Below are 25,133 nucleotides of genomic sequence, written 5' to 3'. Positions count from 1 at the left end.
CATAACTGAAAGGACACATTCACTGAAAGACTTTGACTTGTGATTAACTCCACTAATATTAATTCTAGCTTCCTCACATGGTCATGTGTCATTTGCCAAGCCAGTCCCGAGCAAGGCTGTCCAAAGAAAATTTTAAATTGTGTATGCTGTTTCCAAATGCTGCCCCAAACCCCAGGGGGATGGTTGCATAGTGGTTCCCACTGTGACACCCTCACCCATAGTTACCCGGAAGACACCCCCCTTTCCTCCAGCACCTTTTCATGCAAGCGCAGGAGATGCAACACCACCTTATTTACCTCCTCCCTTCTCACCATCCAGGGCCCCATACACTCCTTCCAAGTGAAACAGTGATTACATGCACTTCTTTCAATTTAGTATATCATATTCGTTGCTCATAATGCGGTCTCCTCTATTCTGGGGAGACTAAATGCATAATGGGTGGCTACTTTGTGGAATACCTCCATTCAGTCCGCAAGCATGATGCCAAGCTTCCTGTTGCTTGTCGTTTTAATTCTCCACCTTGCTCCCACTCTTACCTTTCTGCCTTGACCTGCTATAGTGTTCCAATGAAGTTCAACACAAGCTCGAGGAAGAGCATCTCATCTTTTGACTGAACACTTTACAGCCTTCTGGACTCAGCACAGAGTTCAATAACTTTACAACATAAGCTCTTCCCATATTTTTTCTTTTATCGTTTTTTTTTTGCTGATTTGTTTCTCCGCCTTACACCCCATTTCTTTTAAATAGTTGTTTGGTAGTACAGAACTTGAGTAGTGCTGAAAACAGAGGCATTTTGGCGAAGCTTTTTGTCATCAGGACAACTTGCAAGAATACCAATGTAAGGGAAAGCAACAAATTTATAATGCATTAGAAAAGAGTGCTGATTGGTTGGCAAGTGGATTCTGATTGGTAGCGGCATTGCCATGGAGACTGCACCAGTTTAGCTGAAACAGGCACAATGTGTGTATGTGTTCTTTCTGTCTGCAAAGAACGGGGCCCTGTGTATTAATATATGTAGCTTCCAGTCTATACAAATGCGCAACACTGCGAGTCCGACTGATATTCTTGAATTTGTTTTTTTTTGTTTGAAATTTAAACTAGACAGCTTGACTCTGATTAGTCAAGGCTTTGCTCTGAGGAATGAACCAGCGAATGGCTGTCACTTATTTTGTATAGCTGAAACAGGCGCAATGTGTGTACATGTTCTTTCCGTCTGCAAAAAACAGGACCCTGTGTATTAATATATGTAGCAATTGGCAAGGTACAGACTGTACCCAATCAGCCCGTGCTTACAAAATTCAAAAGTATCCAACAATAGATGTGAATCCGCAATTGGACAACATTTGCTAAATAATCCTCAGTGTGCTAAGAATTATGCCGACAACCAATTTAATATTGTCAGTCGGGCTCGCAATGTGGTGCATTTGGGTGTACTGGAAGCTACATATGTTTATACACAGGGCTCTGTTCTTTGCAGACAGAAAGAACATGTACACGCATTGTGCCTGTTTCAGCTAAACAAAATGAGTGACAGCCATTTGCTGGTTCATTCCTCAGGGCAATGCCTTGACCAGAGTCAAGCTTCCTGGTTTAAATTTCAAACAAAGCTTGGCACTTAACTGTCAATTACCATACACTGATACATTCTCCTTGGCAAAAACTCTACCAAACAGAGTCCATTTACCAACCAATCAGCACTCTATTCTCATACAGTATAACTTTGTTGCTTTCCCTTACATTGGTATTCTTGCAAATTGTCCTGATGAGGGCAAGATGAAAAGCTTCCACTAAATGTCTGTTTTCAGAAATATCCTTGTTTCTATCTTAATCCCTTTACTGTATGTTTGGATGCCCGTTATCCTGTCATTTACACCTCTCATCCAGACTCAGATTTTGTTTCTTTACTTGTCCCATTACCACTCCCTTTCACTTTGTGCCATGAATCCTTTTGCCATTTGATCTCTCCTGCCCTCCACCTTTGTTATTCTTTCCCCACCCCCCTTTCACTTGCTCAAAACCTATTACATTTCTAACTTTTGACCGTTCTGATGAAAGGTCCCAGACCTGAAATTTTAACTCTGTTTTTCTCTCCACAGATGCTGCCAGACCTGCTGAGTATTTCCAGCACTTTCAGTTTTTGTTTCAGATTTCCAGCATCCACAGCATTTTGCTTTTGTGTTTGTTATCGCATTGTGGTAAACTTACTGGACTCGTAATCCAGAGGCCCAAACTAATGCTCCAGACACATGAGTTCAGAATGCCACCACAGCAGCTGGGGAATTTAAATTCAATTAATCTAAAAGTACTATTGATTTTTAAAAAAACAAGCTAACATGTGTTTTCATCAATCTTCAGTAGACCAGTCACTTTCTCCTTCACAGAGGCACTCATGTTCCTAACCCTTTTCCAGTTCACAGAAACATACTCCCCTTTAATGCTGCAACTAAATTTACAGTGGCACTGTCCCATTCCAGGCTTAATGCCATTGTCAGAAGCACTTTCCAGTCTATTCCCCCACCCCTCCAGTGCACTCTCTCTCCAAACCCTGCCACTCACAGAGGCGTTCTCAAAGTGAGGTCATCATCTTCTTTCATATGGTCGGAGCAAAAAACACATCAAAAAGCAATATATATGTTAGCTATCCAGGTCTAAGCTTCGGGTGCAACAGCGTGGATATCTTCTGGCGGCCTGTGAATTTACTCTGAGGGCAGTGTTCGATGATGTGCTCCAGGTTCTGATCAGGAGCTTCACAGTTGCATGATGCAGATGCTTTACCCTTCCATCTATGAAGAAGGTGGCAGCATCTACCAAGAACAATACTGAAGCAGTTGATGGTTGTCCACTGTTCGCAAGGAAAGTTTGATGCTTCAGGTTGTACTGTGGGTCCTCTACAAGGAATCCATTTGGTATGTCACAGCTCTTCCAAACATTACACCGTCAGTCACAAGACTGAGAGGAGATCCCTGAAAGGCTTCAGCAACAGTCCCCAATGGCCTTATAGATTTGAGATGGGTTGGTGGTCAAGTCGGTCTGGATCAGGAAGCCTTTGCTGATGTAAAGGTTTTTATGCTCTAGAGACTGCATATTTATGACATAGGTACGGTGGTGAGATGTTTACAAGCACAGCAGCCAGGTGTTGTTGGTGTTAAAAGCATATTGGTGATAATTCTCTTGGTAGAACTCAGCTTGACATAAATGTATTTGACATGCAGCTTTGATAGCCATGCCAGAGAGCTGTAGAGTACACCAGGACAAGTGCTACCATTCCTGGTTCATTCCAGTAGGGGTGGGAATTTCTGATCCAGGACAAGAACAGGAATTTCCATTTGTAATCTATAGCATTGAGCCTACTCCAAGGGCAAAACAGCAGCATCAGGCAATGGGAAGACCAGCAGACTGCAGCAATATCTTAGGCAAATTGTTTGATTAGCAATTCCAATTATCTATCATGGACCCACAAATTCACTGCCTCAGAGGATAGAAAGTGTGTAGATTTGTGCAATTGACTACACCCCAGGTCCGCAGCATTCATTTTTAAAAAGATATGTATTTGTAAAAATATTGAATTACAACATTTGAACATGTCATAATAAACAATAATTATTCCTCTTTCAATTAAAAACTCAATCAAAATTACCTACAATAATGTCACAAGTTGCTTGCTTCTGTGCCAAAACAGGTCACATAAAATGCTTAAATTCCTTTTCACTGTTATTGTTAGGCTGTACCTCGACCATCATTAACAGATTTCAATTGATTGACCTGACTATTACCATTAAAACACTTTTTCATACGTCCTTGTAGAAGTAACATCAAACAACTGGCTGATGATGAAAGAGTACAGAAAGGTGAGAAATGATATTCTCTGTTCTTTGACCTTCATACATTTAAAACCATGCCATAAGAAAGGATCAAAAAAGCTATGAACATGACTCAGTGTCATACAGAAGAAAAGAGCCAAACAACTTATTCCTTTCTAGCTGCTGCATCTATCTTGACTGTGGTCATATATATACAATCAGCAAAAAAAAGACAAAATAAATAATAGTCTGAAATATAATCTGGAAACGTGGTTCTTTAGAACAGGCCCAGACCAGAAAACAATTGCAGCAATCTAGTTCCCGAGAGGAATAAAACCAAAGTGAAGTCTAATTTTGCCATATAACAATTTGCCATTAAACAATTAACTATTTCATGGATGACTTGTTCTAGCAATACAGAGTTTGAGATATAACCCATGGATATTTCTTTTCCTCTTGATTTTACATCATGACATTCAAGGGGATATTTCAGAAAACTCAGAATAAGTATATTCCTACTATAAAGAAAAATTCTAAGGGGAGGACCCAGCATCCATGGTTAACTAAAGACGTTAAGGAAAGCTTCAAACATAAGGAAAAAGCATATAATTGTGCAAAGATGAGTGGTGGGTCAGATGATTGGTCAGAATATCAAGAATGGCAGAGGATGACTAAAAGGTTAATCAGGAGAAAGAAATTAGAGCAGGAGAGCAAGATAGCTAGAAATGTAAAACGGATAGCAACAGTTTCTAAAGGTATTTAAAAGGAAAAGAGTAAGTAAGGTCTTCTGGAAAGTGAGAATGGGGAGTTAGCAGTAGATAATAAGGAAACAGTGAAGAAGGTTGTCTCAGGTTACAACAGGATATAGATCAACTGGGAAAGTGGACAAGGGAGTGGCAAATAGAATTTAACGCAGACAAGTGTGAAGTGATGCATTTTGGGAAGTTAATCCAGGGCAGGACATATACAGTGAATGGCAGGGCCCTGGGGAGTGTTGTTGAGCAGAGAGACCTTGGGATGCAAGTACATAGTTCCCTGAAAGTGGCAACACAGGTGGTGAAGAAGGCGTATGGCATGCTTGCCTTCATCGGCTGAAACATTGAGTACAAAAGTTGGGACGTCATGTTACAGTTGTACATACATTGGTTAGGCCGCAGTTGGAGTACTGTGTGCAGTTCTGGTCGTCGCACTACAGGAAAGATGTGATTAAGCTAGAAAGGGTGCAGAAAAGATTCACAAGGATGTTGCCTGGTTTGGAGGGCCTGAGCTATAAAAAGAGATTGGATAGGCTGGGTCTGTTTTCCCTGGAGCGAAGGAGGCTGAGAGGGGACATGATAGAGGTATATAAAATTATGAGAGGCATAGATAGGGTAGATAGCCAGAGTCTGTTTCCCATGGTAGGGGTGACTAAAACTAGAGGGCATAGATTTAAGGTGAGAGGGAGGAGGTTTAAAGGGGATCAAAGGGGTAAATTTTTCACACGAAGAGGTAAATTTTTCACACAAAGAATAGTGGGTATCTGGAATGAGCTGCCTGAGGAGGTGGTGGAGGAAGGAACAGTAATGACATTTAAGAGGCATCTGGACAGGTACTTGAATGAGCAAGGCATAGAGGGATATGGAATTAATGCAGGCAGGTGGGATTAGTATAGATAGGCATTATGATCGGCATGGACGCGGTGGGCCAAAGGGCCTGTTTCTATGCTTTACGACTCTATGACTCTAAGCTACTTGCGAATTGATGAAAATCTTTGACTTTATGTTTTCTTGCATGAAGCTTCCTGCTACATTAGTCACTCTCGCTTCACAAAATCAAAGTCCAGTGGATTAGTAAATCATGCCTTATTACTTCCGAATTTATGTTAACTGCTCCTTATACTCTTACGACATGAATTGATAGTATCACATGATGATCCAAAACATTTTTCACACTGCAGATGGTAGGCTAATTGATCCAGTATTACCAAGTTGATGTCTCACTCCTTCTTTGAATATCAAGATAACATTTCTTATCCTCCAGTCTTCAGGTACAGTTCTCTGGCTTAAGTAACTCTAAAAAATATGAACCAATGTATTTTATTTTTCATGCCTTTGAGGATTTTTAGGTTGCATTGCATTGGGCCCAGGTGTATTGTAGACAAATTTATTTGTGTTGCCAGAAGGCCCTGGGAAATTCTTCGATCTGTGGACTATTTTTATCCATTCACAAAGTATGACACTAAAAAGGGGCACTATTGTAATAATAAAGCTGTTCAAACATCAGGAACAGCTTCATAATTGTAATCTTGGCACTGAACTGAATTTTTAATATAACATTCAAATATTTGAATTGTGTACTTTTGAGACTTTTGAGTATATTGTAGATATCAATGTACAGCCATGTGATATTGAGAAATGGCTGACTGCACTAGATGCAGAAAAGACTATGGGCCCCGACAACATCCCAGTGGTAGCACTGAACACCTGTGCATCAGAGCTCGTAGCTTCCCTGGTCATCCTGCTCTAGTACAGCTATGGCACTGACATCTACCAACAATTTGGAGATTGCTCAGATATGATGGCACAGTGGGGTGGTACAGTGGCACAGTGGTTAGCACTGCAGCCTCACAGCTCCAGCGACCTGGGTTCAGTTCTGGGTATTGCCTGTGCGGAGTTTGCAAGTTCTCCCTGTGACTGCGTGGGTTTCTGTCGACTTGCAGGTTGATAGGTAAATTGGCTATTGTAAATTGACCCTAGAGTAGGTAGGTGGTAGGAGAATTGAGGGAAGGTGGGGATGTGGTAGGGAATATGGGATTAATGTAGGAATAGTATAAATTGGTGGTTGATGGTCGGCATAGACTCGGTGGGCTGAATGGCCTGTTTCAGTTCTCTATGACATATCTATAAAAAACTGTATAAATCTAACTTGGCCAATTACTGCCCAATGAGCCGCCTCCCAATCATCAGGAAAGTGATGGAAGGAGCCAGCAATAATGATATCTATTCACCAATATCTGACTCACAGATGCTCAATTCAGGTTCCACCAGAACCACTCATCTCCAGACCTCATCACAGACTTGATCCAGACACAGAAGCAAGAGCTTGATGCCCACAGAAACATTAAGGTGGCAGTTGACCAATCCTGGTACCAAGAAACCCTAGCAAAACTGAAACCAATGAGAGTAATCAGTTACTTCAGTTTCTGGACTTATACCTGACACAAAGGAAGATAGTGTTTTTTGTAGATCAGTAATCACAGCCCCCGAACATCATTGGAGGAGTTACTTTGCCCAAGCGTCTTTAGCTGCTTCAGAAATTACCTTCCCTTCATCATAAGGCCAGGAGTAATGATGTTTCCAGTGTTTGGATCATTCACAACTCCTCTGATAATGAAGCTACCCATGCCAAATGACTGTAAGACCTAAGTAACACTCAGGGTTGGGCTGACAAGTGGCAGTAACATGTATGTCCCATAAGTTTCATTGAATGACCATCTCAAACAAGGGAAAACACAACCATCTCCCCTTAGTGTTAAAGAACACCAGGATTGCCAAGTTCCACACTCACTTGAGTATCACCATTGACCAGAAGCTGAACTGGAGTAGCCATATCAACACAATGATTTCAAGTATGGGCGAGCCAGGCATTCAGCAATGAGTGACTTGCCTCCTGGCCCCTTAAAGCTTTACCAGCATCAACAAGGCTCATGTTAGGCAGACACTGAAATACTCACAATTATTTGGATGCATGTTGTTGCAACAATGCTGAAGAAGTTCAACACTATCCAGGATAGTTTGCTGAATTGGTGCCTTTACCACTGAACTCAATATCCACCACTAACACATGGGGCAGGATTTTGCCCTTTGCATCAGGACCCTGATGTTGGGGTCAAATGGGGGGTTACAAAACCAGACTGTGAGAATCAGTCACCTGGCAGTGATTTTCCCCTCCAGCTCAGAAGGGGATGAAGCCTGTTGTATGATCGCCTTAAGAGAGATGTCCCTTTTAGAACTCAGTATGCTAATGAGCTAAGTACAAGGATATAGTCATGTGTCCTGTCAAACACCTGTTCCTCTCCATCAAAGCAGCCAGTCTAAATAACAGAAAATTTGTTAAAGGGGAAACAGCACAGAGTCATAGAACAAGTCTTAAAGTAAGTTTTAAGTAAAAGAACAGCAGAAAGATGGATACCAAATTTCAGATACTGAGCCATCAGAACAACTAATGGAGCTGGTGATTGTCTCAACACCCATTGCAGCATTTCAGAATTACCTCTTGGGGAAAAAGGAAAGTCACAGCATTGATGCACTGCTAAAAGATGGAAGGAACTATGAAGCCATTACAGCTGGGCAACAGCATCTGCAAGCACTAGTTGCAGCCAACAGTATTGGCACAATAACCAGGTTGAAAAGAGCAAGCAAGCTGCGGTAAGCGTGGTTGGTCCCACTCAATGTGAAGCTGTCCTGCATTTCAAGCCCTGTGAAAGGCATGCAGTGCAAAAGGACATTGGGCCCGCCTATGCAAGAAATCTGGCTCAAAAGATGCAGCCAGAAATCACAGTAGCACACAAACAGACAGAAGCCAGGCACAGCAACAGGGTAACAGCAGCAAGGAAAGCACCAGATACCCATGTAAACACAAGCCGATACATGAAGTCCATAGGTAAACTGACCTGAGACAAGACTCAGAGAGGAGTGATTCTCAGCCAGAAGATGAGCAGGTGTTTCACATTGTGAACCTGATGCATCATATTGATGAAGTCAAACAACTGGAAGCTTTTGCTACCATTAACATCACGTGCCCAAAGAAAGTTGGCAACACACACACTCAGGGTTACGATTGGCACCGGAGCGAGTGCAAATATCCTACCAGTCCAAATCCTGAAGAATATGTACTGGAATCATTGGAAATCAGTGATACAACTGACAAATGCAAAGTTATTTGCATACAACGGGTCACCCATCCACACTAACACTGCAATGCAGCTATGGCAAGTCAGCATGGATACCGCAACAATTTTACCTGGTAGAAACGAGCAGACTAGCAGTGGCAGGACTACCAGCGTGTAGGGAACTCAACATCATAACTATCCATGAGATCACCAAGATACCTATTACAGCAGAAGAGACCAAGGGTACCTGCATTGAGTGAGTCCAGGGCTTACGACAAATGCACCCGGACAGGTTAGATGTCATAGGAGACTCTAAATGTGATGCCGTATTGCACCTCAGAGAGGATTCACGCCGTGTCCAGCCCCTTGATGTCTGAGATTGAGTCACAGTTCCTCCAGAATCTCAGTGGTTCTGGTTTGGAGAATATTAGACCCTTCTCAAAAACACCACACCAAGACAATGAAGATCCAAATTCAGATGGTGAAAGTTCTTTGTCAGAAGATCCTGTTTCTTCATGCTCCAGTGACTCAGAAGAAGAGACTGACATAACCACTGAGAAGCAAAGGCTGGCAGTTGGAAGCATTCCAAGGGGAAATCTTCAAGGACAGAAACCCACTCGCAGACATTGACCAGCATCAAACGGCCTAGTCTGGCAATCCAGCAACAGCACAACTATTCTGCGCCTTCACTTGCACTCTCTAGAGAATCGCCAGCACGAAAATGAGCCAGAACGGACAGGTACCTCCATGAGGCCAACTAGTCCTTCCTCAAAAAGTCCTCGACCTTGAGCCGCAATCCTTCACGCGCAGAGGATGAGGAGAGGCAAAGGACACACAATGCCCTGGAGGCAGAGGAGGAATGAGTTGAAGCATTGTCTGTTGGCTCTTCGAGATGAGGTGCCAGAACCTTCCAATAAGGACAAGGCCTCAAAACTGGTCATCTTGAGATAAGCAACAGAGTATATTAGCAGACAAGAAAAACTGAATGCAAAGAGGGAGAAACTTCAGAAAAAACAGCAACAGATGAGATGCAAATTCCCCGAGCAAGAGTTGTCAAACCACCGAAACAACATTTGGACTTTTAAGCCTCTTCACGTGTAAATTTCACAATCCCTATTCTTGTACCTGAAAATTAAAAAATTTATATCCCGTATAACTAATTTTGATGTTATCTAATTTTGTGCGTTTTTTACTTGTAACATACGAGACTTATCTTTGGGAAAAAAAGGGGGTGTTGTCCAATTGCTTTAAGAGTGATGTTCCTTTAAGAACGCAGTATGCTATTGAGCTAAATACCAGGACATAGTGATGTGACTTGAAGCCATAATCACTTTGCAACTGTAACATCCTAGAAAAAGGTTTTGTATATAGTTTGCTCTGTATTTTATATACTAGTTTAGCTGTTCGGAAACCAATTGGCGATCTTCAATGAATTGGACTCCACGCATCTTATTTATTTTGCATCAGAACATAAAGAGCTCATTACAAAGCCTGCTGTTCAAGAAACAGAGAGAGAGGGCGCCTCCATTTTGAGGTGCCCTCTCTGCATATTTAAAAAGTATTACATTAAAAAATGGGTTCAGCAGCCGTTCCACCATTGTGGAGGAGGAGCTCCTCCAGAGGGCGGAATGCTACCTCAACTGATTCCAAGCAGACAGGGAAGGCATCAAAGCCTGCCTGGAGAGCTGGCTCCCTGGTCTGCTGCTGGGCGACCACCTCCAGGCTGCTAGCCTAGTCCCTGGAGCTTTGGGGTGGCGGGGCGGGGGGGCGGGGGGTTGCTGAAAGCTCACTGAAAAATTCGAGTCAGCCTCTGACAATTGGCTTTAGTAGGCTATTAAACTACCTCCATTGGTCATTCACCGCCTGAGGGCAGGATCGTGCCGGAAAACTAACATACTGGCTGGCGGTGCGAATTTCTGTACTTGCCCCCATCCTACCCGTGGTGTGTTTGTATGTATGTTTGCAGGATGCACTGCAGCAAACATATTTCATCTGCACCTCCAGTGTCATCAGCAAATTTTGATATCCATGCAACCAAATCCAAATTAGCTACATATAATAGAAAACAAAAGTGACGTTAGCACTCATCCTTCTCATCTTTCCTCAATTCGAGTAACAGCCATTAATCCCAACCATTTGTTTCTTGTTTGTCAACCAATTTTTCATGCTGATACATTTCATCTATTCTTCAGTGAGAAACGGAAATCAAATTATAATTCCCTGCAGCCTCTCTTGTTTGTCTAGACAGCTTTCTGCCTACCTGTTCAGTTTATCCTGATAGTCGACAATATTCATTTGAGAGAATGTGTGTAAAAGCAAGATTGCATTTCATCTCCCTATTTGCCTAAGTGAAATGGGAATATCAAAGGCCCGCAACAGTTTGAATGCAATCATTCACCTCACATATCAATGGATTCTTGAAGCCAGAACTTCAAATAAAGGAACAGTGTCATTGTATTGGGCAGACTAAGCTCCTGGAACAACCTAATCTGATTGCAACAAAGGGATCGAGAGATGCTTTATTCTGTAAAACTTTTATAACTTGGTATTTACCGAGATAAAATAATAAATATGGACATCAGACAGAGCGGACTGCATCACCAATTATATCATTGCAGCCAGCTCACAGTATAAATGGTAGCTTGTCAATGTTGCAAGTTTATAAAGGCAACCTGTGTCAGCACAGCACCTTTCTAAAATACCAAATTTACTTGTTTCATGTCTTCTTTACTTCTTCATAATTGTTTTAAAGTAGAAGCAGTGTTTATGAAATGAATGGCATTTTTATTTTAAATCCATACAACCCATGCAGCCATTTCTGTCATGAAGACATTGTATGCAGTCATCAGCATCTTTGTGCTTTACGTTTGCAAACAAATGGTAAAATACTTGCTACTGTTGGACAATAGCCAATGTGTAATATTTGTGATTTTTTAACAGTTTACTTGAATCATTACACCTTTAACTAATAATGGCCTTATTGGACATTGCAGCTCCATGCATACTTGTAAATCATGCCATTTAATCAATACCTTTCACCATCAAGGTTCCCGTGCTGTTAGCTGACCCAAATTGGTTCAGAGCAATGCAAGTGTAGCGCCCGCCATCCCTCTTTGTTACATTAGTTATTCTGAGACTGCCGTCCTCCAGAGTAATTCTTCTAAAAAAAAGAATGAAAATCAGTCAATAATTTTCACAGTCACATACAGGAGATGACTTTTTCTCTCATTTGCAGAACACAATGATACTGAGAGCTGTTGGTCCATTGGTCAATTGTTACCCAAATTCATGCTCCTGTCACCTCATCTGTTAGCCAGTCCCATTTTTATTGGCTCATTATTCCCACCCTTCACCTTACTTCAAAGTCAAAACAGAGATCCCCCCCCCCCCCCCCCCCCCATATGGATCTGACATATGATGTGCTGAGACAACTCTGAAGTGTCTGAAATTTATAGTGAGCCCTTTTCTGCATATATGGTAATTGCCAGATATGCAGGAAAAATTTAAGTACTGAGCATAGCATGTAAATGTATGAGACTGTGGAAAAAGAATTCAGTTTGTCAAACCCCTTACCTACCCCTGACTGATCTGTTCATAGACTCTACAAACCACATTGTCCTCAGGGAGAGAAACAACCGACCATAGTAAAAACTTTCAAGGCCATAACGCGGTGGAAGTTTCTCTCCAAACATCAAGGGTAATCAAACAAAATATGTTATTCAGCTCACATCATTTACATTCAATAAATGGAAAATGCTTGGTCCCAAAAGATGTGACGGGAATTGCATCACCTATATCTTCCCTTATACATATAACCTTCAATCCAGTTCCCAGCAAAATGTTCCAATGTTCATGAGCTTTTTTTTTGCAGGCATCAACTGATTTTGCTGGTAGTTTGTTCCATGTATCCACTCCACCGTGGGGAAACAAAGGGCAGGATTTTAATCTGCCCTTGGAGATGGGTATGGAGGCAGGAGGCAACAAAATGGCAGGCGGTGTTGATCCTAGTGTTGCCCAGGCTCCCTGCCATTTTGTCAAGAGGGGGGAAGGCCGAGAATGGCCTTCCCATCCCCGTCCAATTGAGGCCCTTAATTGCCAATAAATGGCTACGTAAGGCCCTCTTCCGGCCTCCACCTCAATTTTATTGAAGGCGGATGGGCCTGCCACAATGGGGAGATGCTACCAGGTAAAACTTGGAGGCCTCCTAGTGGGGTTAGGGGGTCCCTCCTTTGAGAGCAATCCGAGGTTCCTGGAGTGCCCCTCAGCAGTGATCACTGCCCCCCGGGAAGACACCCCCCACCCTCACCAACACCCCCCCACCCCACTGCCAGGGCCCTGATGACCCCAACCCGAATAACCTCGCCTGGGGTCTTCTCTCTTTGGTACTGCAGAACTTCCTGCGGTATTGGCAGTAGCCACTGATCGCAGTAGCCACTGATCCCAGTGGCACTGCCGGTACTTCAGTGCTGCCGGCCTTCTGACTGGACAGAAGCTTGGGAGGCGGGAGCTCGTCCCTTAAAGGTACGGAGTGCCCGACAGCGGGCAGTTAATTGGCTGCCCGCCATTAAATAACTATGGGGCTCTGACAGAGGGCCTAGGCAGGTACTCCTCTCACCTTCCGGCCCACCACAGGAACCCCTGTTGCTGTAATAAAATGCAGCCCAATGTCTTCTTAGCTCCAGTCTGGCTTCAGACTTGTTAATTCTGGACCTGTCTCCTTAAATTTGGCAAGCACAGTTCAAGTTATATACTCTGGATCAATATTTTGTATGGACTTCAACATTTTAAAGATCAGGACAGCATTCACTTTTGATATTCTTTTCGACTCTACGAATCATTATTTGGAGTCTTAATTCTGCATTCACAGAATCATTACAATGTAGAAGGAGCCCATCGTGTCTGCACTGGCTCTCTGAAAGAGCAATTCCCTCAGCTCCATTCCCCCGCCTTCTCCCCATAAACCTGCACAGTCTTCCTTTTCATATAACTTTTGAATGCTTCAATTGAACCTGCCTCCACCACATTCTCAGGCTGCACATTCCAGACCTTAACCACTTGCTGCATGAAAAAGTTTTACCTCATGTCACTTTTGCTTCTCTTACCAAATACTTTAAATCTGTGCCCTCTCATTCTTAATCCTTTCACAAGTGGGAACAGCTTCCCTCTATCTACTCTGTCTCGACTCCTCATGATTTTGAATACATCTATCAAATCACCTCTCAGCCTTCTCTTCTCCAAGCAAAACAGTCCTAACTTCTCCAATCTACCTTCATAACTGAAATTCCTCATCCCTGGACCCATTCTCGTGAGTCTTTTCTGTACTCTCTCCAAAGCCCTCACGTCTTTCCTAAAGTGCGGCACCCAGAACTGGATGCAATAGTCCAGCTGAGGCCGAACCTGTGTCTTACACAAGTTCAACATAACTTCCTTGCTCTTGTATTCTATGCCCCTATTAATAAGGCCCAGGATATTGTATGCTTTATTGACGATCTCTCAACCTGTTCTGTCACCTTCAATGACTTATGCACATATACATCTAGGTCCCTCTATTCCTGCACCCCCTTTTGTATTGTACCCTTTATTTTATATTGTCTCTCCATGTTCCTCCTACCAAAACGAATCACTTCACTTTACTCTGCATTGAACTTCATCTGCCACCTGTCTGCCCATTCCAACAACTGTCCATGCCCTTTTGAAGTTCTACACTATCTTCCTTACAGTTCACAATGCTTCCAAGTTTCGTATCATCTGCAAACTTTGAAATTGTGCCCTCTACATCATGAAAAGCAAGGGTCCCAACACTGATCCCTGTGGAACTCCACTACAAACCTTGCTCCAGCCCGAAAAACATACATTAACCAGTACTCTTTGTTTCCTGTCACTCAGCCAATTTCGAATCCACGTTGCTACCATTCCTTTTATTCCATGAGCTACAAGTTTGCTCACAAGTCTGTTGTGTGGCACTGTATCAGATGCCTTTTGAAAGTCCATGTACACCATATCAACAGCATTGTCCTCATCAACCCTCTCTGTTACCTCCTCAAAAAACTCCAGCAGGTTAGTTAAACATGATTTTCCCTTAAGAAATCCATGCTGGTTTTCCTTAATTAACTCACATTTGTCCCCGTAACTATTGATTTTGTCCCAAATTTTTTTTTCTGGAAGTTTTACCACCACCGAAGTTAAACTGACTGGCCTGTAGTTGCTGGGCTTATCTTTACACCCTTTTCTGAACAAGGGTGTAACGTTTGAAATTCTCCAGTCCTCTGGCACCACCTCAGAGTCTAAGGAAGACTGCAAAGTTATGGCCAGTACCTCTGCGATTTACACCCTCACGTCCCTCAGCATCCTTGGATGCATCTCATCCGGTTCTGGTGTTTTATCCACTTTAAATACAGACAGCCTATCTAATACTTCCCCTTGATCAATTTTAAACCCTTTATCTGTCTCAGTTACCTCCTCTTTCAATATTTCCTGGGTTGCATCTTCTTCCTTGGTAAAGACAGATGCAAAGTATTCATTTAATACCTCAACTATGCCCTCTGCCTCCATGTGTAAATCCACTTTCTGGTCCCTAATCGGCCCCACTCCTCTTTTTCCACCGTTTTACTATTTATATGTCTATAGAAAACTTTGGGGTTTCCTTTAATGCTAGCTGCCAGTCTCTTTTCATGCTCTCTTTGCTTCTCTTATTTGCTTTTCACTTCCCCTCTGGACCTTCTATATTCAGCCTGGTTCTCAATAGTATTTTCCACCTGTCATAAGCACACTTTTTCTTCTTTATCTTAATCTCTCCCTCTTTTGTCATCCAGGGAGCTCTGGGTTTGTTTATCCTACTTTTCCCCTTCGAGGGAACATATCTTGACTGTGCCCGAACTATCTCTTCTTTGAAGGTAGCCCATTGTTCATCAACCAGTTTTCCTGCCAGCTTTTGACTCCATTCTTATCCCATTGAAGTTGGCTTTCCCCCAGTTAATTATTGTTACCCTGGATTGCTCTTTGTCCTTTTCCATAGTCAGCCAAAACCTAATGATACAATGATCACTGCCCTCTAAATGCTATCTTACTAATACTTGATACACTTGGCCTACCTCATTCCCAAGAACCAGGTCTAGCAGTGCCTCCTTTTTCGTTGGACTAGAAACATACTGTTGTCGAAAATTTTCCAGAACACACTCTCAGAACTCTTCCCCTCACTGCCTGTTACACTATTATCTCAGTCTATGTTTGGATAATTGAAATCCCCCATTATAACCACCCTATAATTCTTGCACCTCTCTGTAATTTCCTTGAAAATTTGTTCTTCCATGTCCTTCCTACTAGCTGGTGGTCTATAGACAACACCGAGCAATGTAACCGCACCTTTTTTGTTCCTTAGCTCCAGCCAAATTGATTCTGTCCTCAACTCCTCTAGGACATCCTTTTTTTCAGCACTGCAATGCTCTCCTTAATCAATACCATGACCCCTCCCCCTTTTTCCCCTTTCCTATCTTTCCTGAACACCCTGTATCCAGGAATATTGAACACCCATTCCTGCCCTTCTTTGAGCCAGGTCTCTCTTATAGCCACAGCATCGTATTTTCACATGGCCAGCTGTGCCTGTTCCTCACCAGTCTTATTAACCACACTCCATGCATTCACATTCATGCACATTAACCCTGATTCAGACTTTATTACTTTCTCCCTTACTCTGTCCCCACCTAATAACTTACTGTTCCCTGCTCGAGTGCTATTTATCTCCCCCAGTATTCTGTGCACCTTGGTATTCCACTCTGATATTTGCTCCTGGTTCCTACACCCCTGACAAGTTACCAGTTTTGCTTCCCTCCAATCTGAGCTCCCTCTCAGGTTCCCATTCCCCTGACAATTTAGTTTAAACCCTCCCCAACAGTACGAGCAAATCTCCCTGTGAGGATATTACTCCCAATCCTGCTAAGATGCAACTCGTCCATCTTGAACAGGTCCCACTTGCCCAGAACCAGTCCCAATGTCTCAGAAATCTGATGCCCTCCCTCCTACACCAGTTCTCCAGCAACGTATTCAATCGCTCAGTTCTCCTATTCCTATGCTCACTTGCACATGGGACTGGGAGTAATTCTGAGATTACTACTTTTGAGGTGCTGCTTTTTAATCTCCTTTCTAGCTCCCTAAAATCAGTTTTCAGACTTCATCCCCCTTCTTACTTATGTCATTGGTACCAATGTGAACCACGACCTCTGGCTGTTCACCCTCCCCCAGAAGAATGTCCTGCCGCCTGTTAGGCAAGCCCAACACCCCCCCACCCCCACCTGCCAAGAATGTGGAAAATTAATTTCGCCACATGAACATTGATTTTAAACTATTGTTGGTGAAGAAAGAACCTGCTTTAAAAAACAATTGGAGACTTTGGCTGGAGACATTAGCATATCAACAGACGGTACTTCAAAGGCCAAAGAGGTTATTTCCTGCTCCAATTCAATCCACAGTGACTTCTGATTACCAGACATTGAAGCATTCCAGGTTAACCAGCAAGATGGCCGAATACACAAACAGTTGTGGTCAGACCAGTTTAGTCACATGACTGGCTGACTATTGGAGTTTTTTGAATTTGAACTGGCCACAGGGTTAAAACTCAGAAAGCAGTTTGCTCCTGGGTTGGAAAAGATCTTTCTCCTGTCTGTTCTCATCTCATTCTCACCAGCTTCGGAAACCACTGAAGACATGTAAACTCAAAGAGAGAAAAGTCTCCTACGTGAACAAGGTTTGAGAAGAATATTGGGCCACAACGAAAAGTAAGAGCTGTCCCCAATCAAAGACTCTACCGCGAGCTGGAAACACAGAAACAGTAACAAGAAACCCCCTTCAGAGACTGCCTCAAACCTCTCTACTTTACTTTTTTTCTGCTCTTTTCTGTCCCTATTTGCATGCGTGTATCGTTTGTGCATGCTAGCGTGGGCACATTGTATATCCGTAGGCGTTAACTGAATTAGAATTTAAGTTTATGTTTTAATAAATTTCACTTTTCTTCTTTAAACCTAAGAAAACCTGGTGTGCTCATTTTTATGCCTTATAATTGGAAAGAGGTGAACAAGGATTCACCAAAGGGGGAGCTCAAAACAGTGTGTTTAAAAATCAAAGCATGTTACAATAATCCCAGGTGAAGACATTAAAAGACCCCTAGACACCTTTCTCACCTGGTCACAACAATCCACTCCTTGACATACTTGACCCTGGCACCAGGGAGGCAACACACCATCCTGGATCATCAGTTCTGATGACGATTCACTGACCTGAAACTTTAACTCTGCTTCTCTCGCCAGAGATGCTGCCAGACCTGCTGAGTATTTCCAGCATTTCTTGTTTTTATTTTACACCATTTACTGCCTCAGAAATGCCTGTCTGTTCCCCTAACTAATGAGTCCCCTATCACTATTGCTCTTCCACACTACTTCCTCCTCTCGCGTGCAGCTGAGCCAACTGTGGTGCCACAAACTTGGCTCTGACTGCACTCCTCTGAGGAACCATCACCCTGACCAGTATCCAAAATGGAAAACCGATTAGCGAGTGAGTTCATATCAGGGTACTCCTGCACTACCTGCCTGGTTCTCTTAAACTGCCTGGCAGTCACCCATTCCCTATATGCCTCCATGCTCCTAACCTGCAGTGTGACCACCTCCCTAAACAAGCTACTGAAGGAGTCCTCCACCTCGCGGATGCACAACAGTGACTCCAGCTGCCAGATCTCAAGTTTCTGCAGCCGGTGACACTTCCTGCAGATGTATTTGTCTCAGACACATGGTGCATCCATGACTTCCCACAGCCACAGGCTGTGCATTCCACTTGGCCAAGCTGCCCTGCCATACCTTAACTTTACAGACTATTTATTATAAGTAGAATAGCTTACCAGTTACTCAGAACCAGCTCTTTCCACTACACCGAAGCAAGAACCAAATACTGGAGGTTTAAAAAATAAACTCACCACTCACCAAACTCGAATCTCCACACTCAACTTGCAATCTGCACGCCATTTGCAGCCTGCACCCAGACCTCTGTATTGTTACCATATGAAGCTGTAACTGCAGCAACCAGATTTGACTGGTCAGCTATTTAACTAATCAGCCACTCTTCAGTAAAGCCTGTTAATCCCTGCCTAAGACTGTAAGAAACTTAATTTACTTTCTTAACCTTACTTTATCTAGAGGGTAAATCCCAGTTAAATGCCAACTCCAGACCAGATTTTATAAAAATAACACTTAAAATACCCACTCACCAAACTCAAATCTCCACACTCAGCTTGCAATCTGCACACAGTATATTCAACTATATCAATCTTCCCTGAGACTTCTCCAGTTTTTCATTGAAGATGCCACATACAAACATGGCCTTTCCCATGATCCATATCAGGTTTGTGATATTATTTTTTAATTTAATTTAATTTAAAGATACAGCACTGAAACAGGCCCTTCGGCACACCAAGTCTGTGCCGACCAACAACCACCCATTTATACTAACCCTACAGTAATCCCATATTCCCTACCACCTACCTACACTAGGGGCAATTTACAACAGCCAATTTACCTATCACCTGCAAGTCTTTGGCGGTGGGAGGAAACCGGAGCACCCGGAGAAAACCCACACGGTCACAGGGAGAACTTGCAAACTCCGCACAGGCAGTACCCAGAATCGAACCCGGGTCCCTGGAGCTGTGATGCTAACCACTGCGCCACTGTGCCGCCCTATTTGACATAATAACATTTCCTCAATATTATACTTTTTTCCTTAGAATTTCTTTCTCCCCTTTCCTGAAGCTGTCCACTCTGCCAGATTCCATAGGCACTGGTAGAACTTTGATGCTCTGACCAAGTAGCCATTCCTCATATGTGAGCCAAGACAGTTGCTGCCGATGGGTTATTTGACAGTGGCAGCCTTCACAGCGAGGACAAAATCCAAGTCCACAAACAGCTACTTTCTACTTTTATTGGCAAGACAATCTTAAGTCTAGTTAGCTAATTTGCCTTAGTCTCCTTTAAAAGTTATGTTTGTTGAATTTCACTCTTCATCTTTTGAAAACTCTAGTTGATTCAATTATTTCCCCTCGGAAATCTTGTATCGTTTTTACATCTATGCCAACTCAGTAAGACTAACCAAGAAAAGGTATTAATTTATCTCAACTGCTGTATTCATGGGTGTGACTTCTCCAATCTCACAGGCACCTGGATACATAGGTTTTTTATGAAGTGTATATAACACAGTAACATTGTGAATTCTGCTTCTTACCATTGAGGGTCACTGCCTTTTGTTCATCAGATTGGCCCATATTTTCATGGGTCACTCTGTTCTTTGCCTTTTACTGCCAATGATGGAATTTGACTTGACTTTCAGTGTTCCATCAGAGAGTGACCCTGCTGACATCCCAGTTTCAATGTAATTGCAGATATCAGTTGAATAACGTTTTGTCGGATCGGGGGCCCAATGGAACATAACCAGTTGATAGCTTTAGGCCAAAATCAATCTTCTTTCCCCAGTGTGCTCTCTTAAAAATGTTCCTTCGCTTAAAGCGACACAACCAACAATTAGTGAGTTCAAAGCCAACTTTTCCCTTTGCTCCTGTCAGTTTAATCACTTTTGCAAGCAGGAGAGGACCTGTGACAGGCATGTCAGCTGAAATCAACAGAGTAGAACATCTTCCACACATTAATCTCTCTTGTGCTTCTGATCTAGTCTGAGCTACAGCTATAGTGGAAGCCATCCAGGATTTGCTACTTATACTTTATTATGTCATGCACCTGCAGCAGTGAAGCTGTAAACTGCCTTGCCAAAGCCTTCACTTTCTGAGCATGGAACAGCACTTTCTTTCTTCAGCATGGAAGATCCATGCTTCAAAAAATAGCACAATTTTAGAGCATTCCAGGGTGACTTTTACTTTGGCTCATTCTGTGAGAGCCAGCTCAAAAGGCTTGGGAACATTCTGCATGTTGCCATTATGCACTGCAGTCGCCAAAAACAGAAGGACTGCACTTCTAGCCCTTCCAGGCCAAGCCCTCACTGAGAAAATCCCGAAATGTTCGTGAAAAATAGTTCCATTTAAAAAATTCATTCTCAGGATGTGGGCATCATTGGAAGGCGATCACTTATTGCCCATGTCTAGTTGCCCTGAGAAGGAGATGGAGAGCATTTATCTCAATCAGTTGTAGTGGCTTGATACAACTAACTGGCTTACTAGGCCACTTCAGAGGGTAGTTCAGAATGATCCAGTGCTCTGCAGGCTGTTTCCAGGGACGCATAAGATAAACATTAACTGCTAATGGAGGGCCATCAGCTCAGTGAAAGACGCACTTTGGTCTGCCCAAAGCTTGCTGGTCTTCCAGTGCAAAGAGCTGTCGACGACTGAGTGTTGCAAACTGGCACATTCTAAGGTCCAGGACTACATGTTGAGGGTGTTATGAAAGTGATTCTGTTTCTGTTAAAATATTTTTTTGAGGAATTCATAGTCAAATTGAATAAACGTTAGACCAGTTTCTTTTTCAAGAGGGTCATCATCTGGGTACTGCCTGTGTGGAGTTTGCAAGTAGTCCCTGTGTCTGCGTGGGTTTCCTCTGGGTGCTCCGGTTTCCTCCCACAGCCAAAAGACTTGCAGGTTGATAGGTAAATTGGCCATTATAAATTGCCCCTAGTATAGGTAGGTGGTAGGGGAACATAGGGACAGGTGAGGATGTGGTAGGAATATGGGATTAGTGTAGGATTAGTATAAATGGGTGGTTAATGGTCGGCACAGACTCGGTGGGCCGAAGGGCCTGTTTCAGTGCTATATCTCTAAATCTAAATCAAAAATCTAAATCTAAATCAAAAATCATGAGGACACTGAAAGGACTAGCTTGTCAACAACATTTACTGGTTATCACATGACTCAAGTTAAAAATAGAATAGAAACACTGGTAACTGGGGAAGATGTGAGCAGAGCAGTGACAACCATACATCCCTTGACATGGCAAGCCCGGGAGCAGCAGTGCGCACCTGAGAGAGCAGCAGACCCGCAAGCTTTTGGTTGTAGTGTCAGTGTTTACCTTCTGGAATGAGATAAAGTTAGAGCCTGCTACTGAAGAGGTGTCATGGAGGAACAGACCAGATTCTTGCTAAATGTTTAAAGAAAAGCCTGCTAAATTAATACTCAATGCAGACTGAAAAGAACTGTTCTAAAAGATCCCAGGGACCCAACTACGTGTATTTGGAGGTTAGACTGTAGCCAGTTTTGGAACACTACATATCTCATCTGCAGTCTTCTTCAAGAATGAGCAAGTGTTCAGCCTAAGTGCTTTTTTGTCTGAAACAAACTCTGAACAAATATCCTTTTTTTATATTTTCGGTTAACCCGTATATGTGCGTGTTTGTGTGTGTGTTTGTGTGAGAGGCTAAGGTAAAAAGCGAACTTTAAAATTTCAATCTGCGTGTTTATGCTTTACTTCATTACTGGTTAAGACTTGATCTATAATAAACTGATAATTTTGTTGTTCATTAAAAAAACCTGGTTAGGTTTTATTCTGGGATAAAAATAGAGTACATGATTGACTTATCGGTAAGTGGGAAGATTTAAATATATGTTGTGACCTGTGGAGAAGTGAAACTAGAATAAACAGTGCACTCCTCCCACCTTGGTCATAACAAGGGACGCACTAAAGCTTGGGGCAATCGCTGCAAAGACTCAATGGGGAAAGGTCAACGTGTAAGGCCCTCCTGCCATAGTATACCGAGGGGCTGGAAACCGTGTAAAACCCCTGGGGCTGACTGCATCAGAGAATGTTCGGCATGAAATGTAAGTGTACATTGTAAATATAACCTATAATGGCAAGTGTGGTGAGGCACCTCAGGTACTGTATTGAAAGAAACTGAATTATATTGCACTTTATGTAATGCCAAATTTGAACTGTTATGTAATGGAATGTACCAATCTTTATGAATAAAGGATACTTTTGGAAAATAAAATGACCCACATTGGTGTGGGACTGGAGGCACATTGAGCTGGACTGGGTAGGGACTACGAGTTTTCTCCTTGATGAAGCCACTGCCCAAATTCTTGTTCCCCCACACCCGACTCACCTCCAATAATAGGTATGAAGAGTTTACTGATTTCTTTGTCTCTAGGTTTGAGATCATCCATGTAGCTGCTTCTGGAGCTACCTCACCCTCTCTACACTTTTGAACTCCCCTGCTTTCGCCCACCAACCCTACTTCAATCTTTGTACCACTTTGAATATTTTCCATGTTAAAGGCACTATATATATACTCATATATTAGGGAGAGATGGTGTGGTAGTGGCTATGTCACCAGACTACTAATCTATTAGGTTTGGCTAATTCTCTGGAGACTGGGTTCAAATCTTACCTTTGAGGCTAGTGGAATTTAAATTCAATTAATACAAATCTGGAATTAAAAGCTTATCTCAGTAATGGTGCCATGAAACTATGATTGATTGCTGTAAAAATCCATCTGATTCAATAATGTTCTTTAGAGAAGGAAATCTGCTGTCCCAACATGTGACTCCAGACCCATAGTAATGTGGTTGACTCTTAACTGTCCTCTGAAATGGCCCAGCAAGCCATTCAGTTCAAGGGCAATGAGGGATGGGCTGCCAGTGATGCCCACATCCCAAAAAAGAATATTAAAAAAATTATATATACATTTAGAGTGTTGTTCAGTTTTACTCTCTCTTTCCATTTCCCCTCAGAGATCAAATATCTGTTATTACAAATCGTAGCAAAACAAAACTGAGAAATCACAGGTAGCATACTGCATAGAGTTCTGGTCATCACATTACAGGAAGAATGTGATTGCACTAAAGAATGTAAGAGGAGATTTATGAGGATTTTCCCAGGAATGGCAAATTTCCCAGGAATGGAGAATTTTAGCAATGAGGAAAGTTTGGGTGCACTGGAGTTGTTTCTTTTGAACAGAGGAGGCCGAGGAAAGACTTAATTGAGGTGTGTAAAATTATGAAGGGCCAGATAGTGTGGACAGGGAGGACCTATTTCCACTAGCAGAGGGATCAATAACCATGGGGGCATAGATTTAAAATAATTGTCAGAAGGATTGGAGGGGATTTGAGGAGAACTTTTTTCACCCAGAGGATGGTGGGGATCTGGAACACACTGGCTGAAAGGGTGTTAGAGGCACAAACCCTGATTTCAGTAAAATATAATTGGGTATGCAGCTGAAGTGCCATAACCTACAGAGCCACGGATCAAGAGCTGGAAAGTAGGATTAGGCTGGATAGCTCTTTTTCAGCTGGCACAATCACAATGGGTTGAATGGCCTCCTTCTATGCTATAAAGTTCCATGTTTCTATGTCTCCCTGTTATTGAGCCCAAATATCTCAGTGAGGGTAGGTGAGCCCAATCAGTAGCAGCTGGAGTTGCACAAAGGGTCCATTTTGGGACAAAGGACCTACATCTGAAGTGTTAACCTGTCTTTTCTCTTCACAGATGCTGAGAGACCTGCTGTGTATTTCCAGCATTTTCTATTTTAACTTGAAATTTCGAGCCTTTTTTACTTTTTATGGCAGCAGTTGGAGTTAGAATTATTCCGTAAATTAGCAAGAGTGAAGAGAAATTGTGTTTATGCAATGCCTTATCACATCCTCGGGCAATCCCAAAGCACTTCTCAATGAATGAATTACTTTTAAAGTGTAGTCATTGATGTTTTGCTGATAAATGCAGTAGCCATTTGTGAACAGCAAGGTCCATCAAACAGCAAATGAAATGAATGACCAGTTAATCTATTTTTGATGGTGTCAGTTGAATGTCCACACAAATTAGGGGCCCCTGTGACTGCAGGATTCTCAGGAGCTTTAAATCAAACCTGCTTCTTGTGACCTGTTAAATGCGTGACTCAGACCAGTGTATTAACTTGTTTTGTGTTGTGACACAAAACAGCATCACATAAAAATGAGTATGCTGACACAATGAACTGGCTGAGCTTTAATTTCTGGTTTCCTCCAAATCTAATTCAAAGAATGAAAATATTTTATACTACTGACATGATTATATTCCTCTCCTTTCCTGTAGGTCCTTTGGAGGGTATTTCACTGGAGACCCAGAGGAATAAGCTTCCACTGAAGCTTTCCCAATTGTCTACAGTAACTTTGGTGGAAGAGCCTCAGAAACTCCAGAAAAACAGCCTAATTGCTGTGTACACTATTTCTCTGTGAAATGAAGTTACAGCAGATGAGCAGTTTAACCCCTTGATAAATGTATCCCCCCCCCATCCCCATCTTCTCCAAATCATCTTTCTTGATGGGCTGCTGAAGAGCAATGGAAAACAACGATATGAGTGTGAGTGGGGTGGGCAATGAAGGCTCTCCCACAGCTCGTTTATAAGGTAAGTAGTCTTAAAATGGAATCAAAATACTGCAGATGCTGGAAATTTGAAATAAAAACAAGAAATGCTGGAAATACTCAACAGGTCTGGCAGCATCTGTGGAGAGCGAAGCA

General features: G+C 42.6%; 1 protein-coding gene across 5 annotated transcripts in view; it reads right to left on the bottom strand.

Moving 5' to 3' along the window:
• LOC137380015 (contactin-4-like) overlaps positions 1–25,133 on the bottom strand; it is a 1,659,092-nt gene that overhangs the window by 587,992 nt on the left and 1,045,967 nt on the right. For all 5 annotated transcript variants that reach the window (XM_068051491.1, XM_068051492.1, XM_068051493.1 and 2 more), the window contains one exon: positions 11,703–11,830. In XM_068051491.1, coding sequence (XP_067907592.1) covers positions 11,703–11,830 — 128 coding nt within the window. The remainder of the gene's footprint in view (positions 1–11,702; positions 11,831–25,133) is intronic.

The sequence above is a fragment of the Heterodontus francisci genome, chromosome 19 (genome assembly GCF_036365525.1).
Source record: "Heterodontus francisci isolate sHetFra1 chromosome 19, sHetFra1.hap1, whole genome shotgun sequence".
Classification (NCBI taxonomy): domain Eukaryota; kingdom Metazoa; phylum Chordata; class Chondrichthyes; order Heterodontiformes; family Heterodontidae; genus Heterodontus; species Heterodontus francisci.
This window is presented reverse-complemented; position numbering and strand designations above follow the sequence as displayed.